This window comes from Mus caroli, unplaced genomic scaffold, assembly GCF_978045245.1.
Source record: "Mus caroli unplaced genomic scaffold, Mus_caroli_1 scaffold_10, whole genome shotgun sequence".
NCBI lineage: Eukaryota > Metazoa > Chordata > Mammalia > Rodentia > Muridae > Mus > Mus caroli.
Window position 1 is genome coordinate 98277835 of NW_028227265.1, and position 13563 is coordinate 98291397.

The window sequence follows — 13563 nt, forward strand, 5'->3', positions numbered from 1 at the left end:
GCAATGCCTTTGTTTAGCCCGAGCCACTCAAGCACTGTGAGACAGCCCTAATACTACCTCATGGCACTTGATAAATATTTATGGAATGAATGAACAAATTCATAAACTATGTGTTCACATGTCCAATCTGAATCAAGATTCTCTTTAGAGTAGAGATCTTTGAATCATTTCTGGGCTACTGAGGTATCAGTCAATTGAGATATTTGGCACTTTTGTTCTTTGCTATTTTCCACATAAAATTAAGATAATCTGTCTCACTGCCTCTTAACGTTTCTTCTCTACCCAGCTGGAGTAATGGGCACACAGAAAGCATCATTTCAGAAAGCCACTCTGTAATCATGATGTCATCGGTAGAGAACAGCAGGCACAGCAGCCCAGCTGGGGGCCCACGAGGGCGTCTTCATGGCCTGGGTGGCCCTCGAGAATGTAACAGCTTCCTCAGGCATGCCAGAGAAACCCCTGACTCCTACAGAGACTCTCCTCATAGTGAAAGGTAAAACCGAATGGCAAAGCTATCCTGGAGGAGATCCTCATTCAATGAGAGAATCCCATGAGCACCTGCGGTCTCTCCTAAGGAAATTCATCCTTATGTAAGGGGTGTCATCATTTCCCTGATGCTCCTAGTTGATGAAGTCATCCTCTTATTTGGCTGAACTCCTTCATCCTGAGCTTCTCCCACCGTCCCAGTGGCTGACAGGCAACCAACTCAAAAAGAGCAGGAGCCTTCAGGTGTACCATTTTAAGGACCCTCATCTAATTCCAATCGGCCAGCTGTCCATTCTCTACCTCAGTGGTCATTCTGTTCTCGTCTTCTCATGCTCTAAGTACCCTACCTCTAGCCTCAGTTAAAGCAAGTCAAGGGCTGTGACATTGCTGATGGTCATGGGGGAATGCCTCCTCCTGTTCACCACGCTGTATCCATTTATGAAATCCCTAGAAGTCATGGGTAAATAAAGGTGTTGTATAATGAGCCTGGCAGCTTTTATAGGTGATTTTCAAAGCAGATATTGCCTCTGATATAACCATCAATTCCAGGATGTTTGCATTTCCTTTTGAGGAAAGTTCAACTTGGTTTGGAGAAGGGATGACAGAGGCAAACTAAAGGGTGGAAGAGAGTAAACTGGAGAAAGTGATAAATAGGAATATTGAACTTGGACATTCTCTTTATCCGTTTTCATCTAAGCTGAATGAAAGTCATGGCCAGCTGACCATTTAGCCCATCTGCCGGCTGTTACCTATTGATTTTCCAATCCAGTTCGTTTGTTTTCTTATTGTTATCTCAGTTTAGCCTATTTCCATTGACTAAAGAGTCAATATAATGCCAAGTCCAAATGTATTTTCACAGTTACCTGGGTGGAGGTGATTTCAAAGAACTTCTTACTTATGGACCTGAAAGTACAGCCAAGAATCAATTGGGGAGTTTCAGATCAAAGAGCCTGCTGATCACCTTGTCCCCAATGCAGTTTCAGAACAGGATAGAATTTATGAATCTAACATTCTCTTTATAATACATCTGCAGAAGAGTATGGTCTAAAAATGTCCTAGAGTATTAACCTTGTATAATTATAGTTTTGTATATTGAAGTCTGTCCATTCCTATTCAGCCCTCTTAAAACATACAGAGAAGGTAGTGTGAGGTTTCTTTTCATTACTATGGCTTGGTTTTGAGGGTTCTGTCTGCTAAAGTAGAAATCAGGGCATCACCCAGACTATCTAGAGTTAAAACAGTCTTAAACTGAAAGATCTTGGGGAGAAAAAAGATGAATCACTTGTATGTGTTGGTTGAACTGTGACTAGAATTTCTCAGAAGGTCTAATTTCGGTACCCTCAAAGGATATCTGCAGACTTGGGCCCGAGATGTTTCAAATTCTGAGACACTTTTTCCAATTTTAAACACAGGTGGATCTCACTTCCATATCACCATGAATCATGGAAAAGTGAGAGAATTAATAGGCTTCCTCTTCCCATTAGCTTGAGTTCAGAGAGCAGTATCCTGTGTCATCACAGGTCACATCAAATTAGACTGTGAATGTCAGTGTCAGGAAGAGTCACCCAGTGGCTGTGCACTATGAGCATCATTATCAAAAGATGAGGAATGTGACTCAGACTCAGCCCGGAGGACATGCCTTCCTGTTCTAGGGAAGGCACAGTGCTGCAAAACAGGCACATGGTACCTGGACTGAAATGGTGGCATTATGCAACATGGCATGGCGTGAAATACCATGGTACGCCAAACCCTTGTGTATACACAGAAGCTCTCTAGGAACTTGTAAGGATCTTTTTGCAAGTATTTCCAGAAGGATACCAAAAGCTGATGCAGTGTTGGGATTTGGAGGAGAAATACATGGGAGATTGGAGTTAGTGCCCACTGTGGTGACATAAAACCAATTATGGTTTCTCTCAGGCTTGCCTTCAGATATATTATACCCTGAAATGGACAGTGGCAAATTGAATGTTAACTAGTAGCATTTCATGAAAACTTTCAACTTAAAAGCACACAAATGTATTACACTGTAAATTTTAAGTTACTGTGCTCTTTTTTTTTTCATAAGACATAACCTTATAGCTGAGCTAAGGAGAAACAAGGCTTACAGATCCAAATGCATGCAGATCGAGCTGTCAGCAACTCATCTTAGATCCTCTTCCATTCCCCATTTGGGCTTCATTCTCTAAGACCCCTTGGCCTTTAGGAAGGTATAGTATTTAAGAATACTTCTTTCCCTTCTAAGTCCCCAAGCCTTGGTCTTTATAAGCTGAGATGTTCTTGGGAGTCCCCCTTTCCTTGGCTCACATACTTTTATTTAAATTCATGATGAGACTGAAACTCTCAAAAAGCTTTAATGAGCTAGATGACTTAGCCAATCTTTGCATGATTCTTATAAGGAAACTCTTGGCTTTAATAAGGATAGGACCCAAGGGTGCTGAACTTCCTAGTGTAAAACTTAAGTATTCAATGATGACAATTCTCTGACTATATCCCGTGGTGAACTCTGCCCCTACTCCCTCCCTGTTCTGTGCCCTCTTTATCCACCACACTCACGCGGGGTATTCTGTGCTCACACAGGTATGTATCAGCCATGACCACCCCGGCTCGTATGTCACCTGTAGATTTCCACACGCCAAGCTCCCCTAAATCGCCCCCTTCGGAAATGTCTCCACCCGTGTCCAGCATGACGGTGTCCATGCCCTCTGTGGCAGTCAGCCCCTTTGTGGAAGAAGAGAGGCCTCTGCTTCTTGTGACGCCACCGAGGCTACGGGAGAAGAAGTATGATCACCACCCCCAGCAACTCAACTCCTTTCATCACAACCCTGCACATCAGAGTACCAGCCTCCCCCCTAGCCCATTGAGGATAGTGGAGGATGAGGAATACGAAACGACCCAGGAGTATGAGCCAATTCAAGAGCCTATTAAGAAAGTCACCAATAGCCGGCGGGCCAAAAGAACCAAGCCCAATGGCCACATTGCCAATAGGTTGGAAATGGACAGCAACCCAAGTTCTGTGAGCAGTAACTCAGAAAGTGAGACAGAAGATGAAAGAGTAGGTGAAGATACACCATTCCTGGGCATACAGAACCCCCTGGCAGCCAGCCTTGAGGCGGCCCCTGCCTTCCGTCTGGCTGAGAGCAGGACTAACCCAGCAGGCCGCTTCTCCACACAGGAAGAATTACAGGCCAGGCTGTCTAGTGTAATCGCTAACCAAGACCCTATCGCTGTATAAAACCTAAATAAACACATAGATTCACCTGTAAAACTTTATTTTATATAATAAAGTATTTCACCTTAAATTAAACAATTTATTTTATTTTAGCAGTTCTGCAAATAGAAAACAGGAAGAAAAAAACTTTTATAAATTAAATATATGTATGTAAAAATGTGTTATGTGCCATATGTAGCAATTTTTTACAGTATTTCAAAAAAAACGAGAAAGATATCAATGGTGCCTTTATGTTATGTTATGTCGAGAGCAAGTTTTATAAAGTAACGGTGATTGCTTTTTCACAGTATTTCAGCAAAACCTCCCATATATTCAGTTTTTGCTGGCTTTTTGTGCATTGCATTATGATGTTGACTGGATGTATGGTTTGCAAGGCTAGCAGCTGTCCCTCTCTTTGCTTCCAGTAGCACCCAACCAGTACTGTCTTGAAATGGCACATCCATCCAAATACCTTTCTACTTTGTATGAAGTTTTCTTTGCTTTCCCAATATAAAATGAGTTCTCTCTACTCTGTCAGCCAAAGGTTTGCTTCACTGGACTCTGAGATAATAGTAGACCCAACAGCATGCTACTATTACATATAGCAGGAAACTGCACCTAAGTAATGTTAAATATTAGGGAGAAAGTAATACTGTGATTTTTAAAACAAACAATATTATTAATCAGAAGACAGCTTGCTCTTGCTAAAAGGAGCTACCATTGACTTTAATTTTAACTTTTTAGTTATTGCTGTTCTTGATAAAGAGTAACAGCTTTAAGTACAGCTTAGGAAAATGGGTTCTGGCTTGCTATCAGGATAAATCTATCAACTTAGAAAGGACTCAACTTCACTTTCTGTCTTGGAGGAGACCCAGCAGCTCATCTGTTGACCAGCCAACCACAGCTGCTAAAGGTGCAATCCTTTCTGACATATTTTTTAATTGACTGGTTGTACCCTCTTGTTGGCTCCAGAAGAGGCTCAGAGTGTCATGAAGCCTCAGACCCAAGAGTACACTCAGCCATCTGCCCCAACCACTTGTATGATGTACCTGTGGTGCATAGCAGTGACTTGGCCATTGTTTCATGCTAGAGTATTTAGGAGTGAGTGTGTAGAAGTCACAAGGGGAAAGCAGCTGCCCTACCCAGTTGACATCTTAACTTGGTTTGGTTGGCCACTCCTTTCTCCCCATTATGTTTCTCTTGTGTTCAACATTGCCTTGATTAGGTCATAACTATGCATGAATATATATATTTTTTTTTGCCAGGAATGGCCAATGTGCATGTGATTTGTGATTAGCAAGAACTTCCCGTAGTGGTGCCTCACTAGGGAGTGTCAATAGCATTGGGAAGATTGCAGCTTTTCTTGCAGAAGTGACCGCCCCCCCCCCCATGGACTGATCTCTCTCCATAAATAGCCTGTATCTTCCATCTCTCTTCTCTAAGTAATTTTCCCCATACTGTCTCAAAAGCAGGACTAAGATTGTTCTCTTGTGATTGGAAAGCCAATGGACACTTATAGATATTAACAAATGAACAACTGCTAATCCAGAGGGAAAAAAAAAAGAAAAATGTGTGTGTGGGGGGTGGGGGATAACCTTTCAGAACCCTGTATATTCTCTGCCTGTTATCTGTCAATCAAGACCGGAGCTTCTTGAGTTTCTAAGTAGGCTCTTAGGAGTTCCATAGCAAAATTGGGAAGGAGTTGAACAGAGAGGATTGGCAAAGCCAATGGCAACGATAGATTCTTGTTCCCAGTTGAACCGAATCTATTTTCTTTACCGAGCTTTGTTATAAGTCAAGTAATAACCCACAAAGAGGTCTTAGAAAACACACTGCAGGCTGGCCACAAGTCCATGTGTTACACTCCTCCTTGTTACTAAGAGAAGCTTGAGTGGAAACCCTTCAAGTTACTCGTAGTATGTGCAGTCTCTCATTTTTTTGCCATTGGTCACAGGGCAGTTCTCTGTGCTCACAGTGATTTTTAACTTTTGGTATACACAGAGGAATGAACCCCTGCAGGTGGAAGCCTAATGCTGACTTCCCAGTGTTGCAGAGAGTGGTCAACTCCCCACAGGAAGGAAAAGTCAACAGGCTTGAGCATGTTCTCTCAGCTCTCCGTGTTGCCTTTAAAGGTCAGAGTTACCCTATCATTCAATAGAGAAACTTCTTTATTGTTATTTTAAAACTCTAAAAATACTCAGTTTCAAATCTGTTAGTCACCAGAGTATTAGGAAGGTCCCTTCTGAAAAACAGACTCCTATGATAACACTTTAAATAATTTTTTTAAAGCAGCATTTTACTAGCATGAAAAGCTATACAATTTTTCAAATCGCAAATATATGTGATTTTTTTTTCTTATGTGCTTTATCTGGTAATCTACAATTGCCATGTTAGTTGAGAAAGCCTTTTTTTTCCAAGAGAACACAGCTTTCCTTGAGGAGAACAGCCACGTGGCTGGTCAGGGCTACCTGTTGTAGCCTCTGGATTTATATGTCCAGGAACATCTCTACAGTGCTTCACTGCCAGGTCTCTCTCAAGCATCCTGTTTATGAATCCAGGCAGAGCTGTAATAGGGCAAAAGAATGCACACCTGTGGTCCTGGCATGGGTGAAGATGCCTTGTATTTTAAGGGAGGACAAATTACTCAGAATTTAATAACAACTATGTTTCCTGGGTCTTAAATCAAAAACTACTGAAAGTTATATAGTGGGGTATAGTAGATAGCAAACTCCTTTGTACTTACTCAGGATTTGCTTTCTGCCCTGATTTCCCCTCCATTCATCCCCCTACCCTCAAGAGTGCCTGGTGGACAGTCTTCTGCTAACTACAAAATGGCCCTCTGTGTAAGAGAGAATGTATCTCAAGCAGCAATATGCCATCTCTTTCTTGTGTCTGTGTGACTGTCAATATGGGTGGCGTCTATCCAGGGTAACTTTCTCTGTATGTATTCCTCTTTTGGCCTGAAGTTGAAGGTATATGGCCCCTATTAGTGAATAAGGAAGATCTGGCCTTCCCTTTTAGTTCTGGCTGCATTCCAGCAGCTGCCAAGATTTCTATCCACTAAGATCCATGAAACACTATGAAGAAATGCAGACAAAAGGAAATGGCCACACATCACAATTTCTATTATATATTCTTTTGTAAATACACATTGTATAGTACTTAGATGTTTTCTTAAGTCATTTACTGTCTTTATGAGTTAATGTTAGTTTTTACTCTCTAAACTTACTGTATTACATTGTAAATAACATATTTTCCTTTATTATTTATATTTAAACATCTAACATAGAGAATTGTTTTCATATAAGTTTAAGATAAATGTTTAAAATATATGTTTTTCTTTGCTTTAAAATTATGTACCTTTTCCTTTATTCCATTTTTTAAAGAATAATTTATTGTTCAGGAGAAAGAATATATATGTAATTGAAACTATTTGAAGAATGCACATTTGAAGGCCATGGAGTACTGATAAACTAAAGAATTTATTATCTCAAATACTAAGCAATAAGTAATTGTGATTTATTTAAAGAATTGTTCATTTCCCAAGAAAGTCACGCTGCAATAAAAATGCTACTTTGTAGACATGGGTGTGTTGCTCTGCAGACTAACATTCAGTCTGTTAAGAGTAGCACTTTTCATCTCGCCATGACAGCTATGCTATAGGACTGTGCTTCATCGACCGTCCCTATGATCATCTTGTCTCTGTTGCTTTTGCCATGTTACCCATCCTTGAATCACCTCCCTCCTGACTCTGTTTACCACTTCACTCCTTGCTGTAAGAAACACAAAATCAAGCAATAGGTTCCTCCATTTCATAGCCACCAAACTGCCATCCACAAAGACAACAGAGGGAAACACTGAATAACTTTCTGGATCCTGATTGTTGATCTATTCTGCAATGACATCAAGAAACTTACTCAGATTAATGGCAATGACTGTGCCAATCCTATGCAATCATAAGAGGAAAAAAAAAGGAAAATAAAGAAAAAGGGGAAAAACTATCAAGGTTCAAATGGTTCAACGGCCACAGTAGCTTCAAAGACATCTATGCTAAACTTCCCTGTAATGTCTTTAAATTTATTTCCCATCATGAACACCATTTTATAAGAAGACTAAGGAGCAGTGGCTTTACTCTCCTCATTCTTTAAAAAATAAAATAATGCCCCACATACTGCTCAGGGAGGGGCCTATGCATGGAATATTCCTCACATTACAAGATTCATTATAGTATGAAGGCAGTGCTCTTTTTATTAAAATTAACCTTATGAAGCCATATTTTAACATAGATACTTTGTGTGTAATTTTTATATATTTCAACCATTCTCATTATCTCAGATAGATGGTGAGTTTTTAGAAGATGTATAATAAGTCAGCCTGTTTTGGAGTTTGGGCATAAGCTAATATTTCCTATACAAGTTCACCCTTGATGTAGACAGAATTCCTGGCACCTTATAATAGTGGAATGAACATCATGTCTGAGCAGTTTAGAAGTTCAGGAGACTTAATGTTCTGAAGTCATGTCATGAATGACCTTGCCCACTAGTCATTCAGCTGACAGGCCAAGCATCAGATCAGAAGATGGGAGAATATGTAAGTTAGAATGTGGGTCATTTCCTCAGTTTATACTGTAGATTTGCCAACCCCATGCCCAAACTAAAAGCTGTAAGCGACAAATATCAGGATCTTAAGAGAGACTTGTGAACCTAAGTGGTCATGCCACTTCAGGCAGAGGAGTTACATAAAAGAAGGTAATGTAGAGAAAGGAAAAGTGACTTCTAGTCAAACAGAGTCTAGAAAATTCCTATTATTCTTGAGTTGTTTTTGACTCTTGAGTGATAAATCTAGGCTAGTTCTGCAAACTAAGAAGGAAGATGTCTGTTTTTCCCAGCCAGTCTGTAGAAGTTTCTCTTCTCTGCTCCAATGATGAATCATCAAAGGGCTTAAGGTCAAGGATTTGGGGATGTCAAGCTGGTCTGCAATCTAAACATTTTAAGATACTAGAAAAAAATGGAGCATTGGTTCATCTTAGCATCATATTGCATTCTCTCATTCTGGCTACTCTTCTGAAAGATGATGCTTTCATAGTAATTTGTTTAGGGATGGAGATCTTTGTGGGAAAACCTTTCTGTTTGTATAGGAAGCTTCTTATTGTACCCTACAAGGTTGTTGCTAGATTAGGCAGTACATGCTCTGTACATACCTGTAGGCCTTACTGATACCATCCATCCTGCAACGTATGCACCTCCCTGGCTAGCTATTGCTACTTAACTGTGGTTGAATTAAAACCATACCTGCTGTAGGAAAAGGATTTTATTACTGTAAAATATCATGACCAACCTCTTTTTTATAAGAAAAATGAGAGACAGAATGGAGTGACCATTTGACCGAAGAATCTTTCTCTAAACATCCTCTTTCAATGAACTTTCAGGAGCAGAAATTTATAGGAGAAAAGCTATCTCTTCCCACTCTGTTCCAACAAGGCTAAGGAATTAACATCTTTAATGCCTTATTGTATACTGACATAAGAAGAATCAAAGTACTACGTATTAATATTTTTATAGTGTTTATGACTTAAAATACCCTGTATCTTTTTTATTTGCTTTATGCTAGGGGAAAAATTGGTAGAAATTTAGGCCTGGGGAAGTTAGACTTAATTCTCAGAGCAATGTGTCTACTGAGTTGTAGATATGTTGTGGATACCTATTTTCTCTCAGTCCCTCCTGACCAGTAGCCTAAGTATGATGAGCATTTTCATGTCCAATTCTCTTTAACATAGTAGGAGTTCTAGCTAAATCAGCTTCTACGTTGGAGGAGGAGCCTTCCAGCCTTTGGTTTACAGATATTCTGGAACCTGGGTTGCTTAAGGTAGCAACTCTGTCTATCCTCCATAACCTCAGCTTTCTAAGGAAGTCCAAGTCCAGCTATGAGTGTCAAGTCACAATTTTGGTGTGTAGGTGGCAAATTCCTGTCAAAAGAAGAGGGCTTCCGTGGAAAGAATAATGACCCTATAACTGTAGCTTTGTGAACTCTGGCAGTTTCTTCTTGCTACCTTTCTCCACAACAAGGTTTGTGGTTCAGAGAGGTTTAAACTGGAGCACATGTAAAGTAATTAGAAAGTGTTTAGAACATAGTGAGTATTCAGATGGCTTCCCCTGCTCCTCCTCCAGATCCTTAAGTTCAGAGACAGACATTTCTCAGTTTCAAGTAAAGTATGTCACATTGCATGAGCTGACCTGATAGACCATTTCACCAACCACATATAAGTAAGAAAAATGCTTTCTTTTAATAGCAACAAGTATATGTTGTAAAGCAACATCACCAAATAACATTCAATGTAGCAGTTTTAGAAACTAAGATCTCTGTGTATTTTATTAATGGTTGACTTCTTGTGCAGCCATGCCATTCTGTGTCAAGGCACTAATTTTTAATGGCTTGTGATAATCTCTGAGTATAAGTTCACAGAAAATAAATAAACCATGACTTATGATGTGGACTTCATGATACCACCTTCAAACTTTATTGTAAACTTCTAATAGAACAATCAAATCTTCTCTTAGCCCTGCAGACTGTCTGATCTATACACACCCATTGGCCTTATTTTTTTCCCATAAAGTTCACATATCGTCTATATTTTTGAAAAAGTATAGTCCGAGCCAAGGCCTCCAGAATGATAAAATGAAAGAAGTCAGTCAAATATCAGATTAATACTAAACTCACATATCTTTGTTGATGCCCGTACCCATCCCATTATATACCCAATAATTCTTTTAAGTTTTGACTTACTCTTCACACTGTGCATAAAATGAGATCCTTCTCTCATCTATGTGATGCATTAATAATTTATAGACTTAAGTTGTTTGGATTCAGTCTTTTAACACTTGGTCCTGCAAAAGTGGTCCTTGATTTAGGCCCATGCTATCTATCATCACACTTGCAAATAAGCACTGTTAATAGCAATGGAATCTGACATAATTGCTCTTGTATAATCTTCCCTTTAAATGAAGCATTTTTTAATTAAGAATAATTGTTTAACTCTATCACACACACAAACACACACACATACAAACAATGCAAAGGAATATTTTCTTGTTTTTAAAAAAGACTCTTTTAGGTAGACACTTTGTGCCTCTGATCATTAGCATTGGCAATTAAACGTTGGTCATCACTGACTTTTCTTCTAAAGTGAGGGTCTTCTAAGCTTTCTAGATCTCTGCCAGGTCCCTGGAAATTTCCAGTACTGTGGTTATCCAGACTCCTGTCATCCCTTAGAGTGGAGCCTAAGGCAAGTTTTTTATCCTTTTCTAGGAAAGGGCTTCACTGGGATATACTTGTTTGTAGCTAGTAAGATATTCAAACTTGTACTAGCTCCTCAGCTCTCTCCACCATGAGGAGGGAGGGGCAGAGTGCTGCATGTGACAGCTCCAGTCTCCATTTGTCACACCCTTCTGGTTATGAGCTGTTGCTGCTGTACTTACACAGGCACCCCCTGCACAGACAGAGCCTCCCCTCTCTACTCTTCCCTTCCAGGGTTGCGAAATACAAATATGCTACTTATCTTGAGGGATCATTTGCAGATCATACACATAGATCAAATTTCCACACTGTTCCTCATAAATATATGCAAATAGTATGTGTCCATTAAAATCTCTAAAATACTAAAACTATACAACCTTCATACCTTGATTTAAAAAAAAAAAAAAACTTTGAAAGTCAATTTAAAGAGGATCCAAGGTAACATTCTTGAGCTAAGACCCCTTCCTTGGTAGGTCCTTGAGGAAGATCTAGGCCTGGTGGTGTTACATCTTTTCCACTACTTGGCCACAGAATTTTCTCACATGTGAAAAGACAGTAACTGCACCACACACTCATTTGGAGAGCAGTCTGCAAGGAGCTGGCTGCCTAGACAGGAATTAGGAGTAAGACGATCACTCTTCCTGTAAAGACGTTAACAAGGATATGTTGGGTGTTGCTCAGGTTAAAACCACATCAGTTACCATCAAAGAAGCAACCACTATTGGGAAATATCACCACATCTTGTTAGGAGAGGCACCTGCCACCCACAGACTAAGCCACACTAGAACACTCTTCTACATGTCTCCCTCCACATCAACTGGGTGACAGATGACTGTCAAATCATCTTGTCTTCTCCATCACCTTGCTTTTGCCTCCGTTTCTTGGTCTCATCCTCTGCCACAGGGCCACCAGCACCCTGACCTGCTTCATCTGCTCCCCTGAGCCATCCCTCATGTTCTCATGATGAACCCTCACACCTTCACAGGCTAGACTTCTGCATAAACCATGGCTTCCCATGGACGAAAAATCTTCAGCCTGACCTAAGAACCCCTCACAGTCTGACTCTATGATGGCTCCAACTTGTCTGTTAGCATCATTGTCCATTCCAAGTCTCGTAATTTTCTGTTTGCCCGAAGTACACCATATCGATATTCTCGAATCCCTGCCATTGGCCCACCAACTTCATATTATTCCCCTGTACCTCCTGTATTGTTATTCGCATATTGTTTTTGATTGACTGCATTTTAACTAAAATAAAGTCATTTCAAATAAAACCTTGTATGGATGCCATGAATAGAAACACCACAATCAGTTGCCATAATTAAAATAAATTGTAGAGATAGATAAATACCATAAAAAACAGAACATTATCGAGTTCTAGCAAGATGCCACTATCTGTAAAAGTCTCAGAACACAACGCCAATTCTCCGACAAAGAGGCAGACCAGCAAGCATTACAGAGAGGAAAATGTATTCAGGAAGCTTGGGAAGATTTATGACTTCAGTTTATTAGGACTAAAGAGTAATTGATGAGGAAGTTTCTTCTGTATTTTATTAAATATTCATTGCTGTGTGTTAATCAGTGTGACTACATTTAGTCCTCCCTACATCTTAGGAAGCAGGAAAATCTGTGCCCCTCTGTATATATCATTTTGCTATAGTTGTCTTCTCCACTAGCCTCCTGATAAGCATATTTTATCTTTCCTATGGGTAAGACAAGTCTCTTTTGGAGAGCATCTTGAGAATTAGAAACACTTCCCTTCCTGTGTGTGTGCTTTTTTTCTCCCACTGACTCACAGCTGTGAGGACTTCAACAGTGTTTTCTCTCTACTTCACACTTGTAAATATCTAGAATCTCCTCTGTAAAAGACTGCGCATCCATTGAGCACACAGACAGTTGTTCCAAGTTTGTATATTGACTGCCTAGCACAGTGCCCGGGCTATGGTACATACTGAACATCAAAAGAATAAGCCATCAGTGGCCCGAAACAGGAGCTACATGCACAGATTTAAGACTATGTGACGAATCCAGGAAATGCCAAGCATTTTAAAAGCGAAAGAAGAATAGTCTTTGGGTTATTTTGCTTTAAGTGGGTAAATAGGATTAAGCTTTCTAAATTGTTGTAAAAAGAATCACACGTAACACCCCAAACCAAAAAAGCAGAGCCAAAGTCTGAAGGATGGAAGTCCCTGCTGCACACTAGGCTTGGTAGTGAATTCATAAGCATTGCGCATAACATTTGTACTCAGTCTGGCTCTGTCTCCACTGGCCCTTCAATTCTGTTCACCCCTCTTCCCTCCCACTTATTTTCTAAGACCTCCAAAACAAAACTTAAGTGGACATGTTCACTAGGTAGGTCTGTTAAATCAGATTTCTACATTCACTACTGAATTTACACCAACCCAAAGTTTTCCAACTTTTTGAAAGCCTCCACAGAGCTTTACCTACTACATGCCCTCAAAGAGATTTTTCAAATATGCTAGTTGATTAAAACATGGAGTCAATATGCTATACAAGTAAATGGGCATTATAACCTAATGCAGATTTGCAAGATCTGTGGCCAGAGATCTAGTCTG

The 13563-nt window shown here is 40.0% G+C and overlaps 1 protein-coding gene across 17 annotated transcripts in view; it reads left to right on the top strand.

Moving 5' to 3' along the window:
- Window positions 1-12249, top strand: part of Nrg1 (neuregulin 1) — a 203380-nt gene extending 191131 nt beyond the window's left edge. For 12 of the 17 annotated variants that reach the window (XM_021171058.3, XM_021171056.3, XM_021171057.3 and 9 more), the window contains 2 exons: window positions 287-493; window positions 3064-12249. In XM_021171058.3, coding sequence (XP_021026717.1) covers window positions 287-493; window positions 3064-3718 — 862 coding nt within the window. In that variant the 3' untranslated portion in view covers window positions 3719-12249. Of the gene's footprint in view, window positions 1-286; window positions 494-2551; window positions 2694-3063 lie in introns of all 17 variants that reach the window. The other 5 variants (XM_029480679.2, XM_085844035.1, XM_085844032.1 and 2 more) reach the window with 1 other exon arrangement.
- The last annotated feature ends 1314 nt before the right edge of the window (window positions 12250-13563 follow it).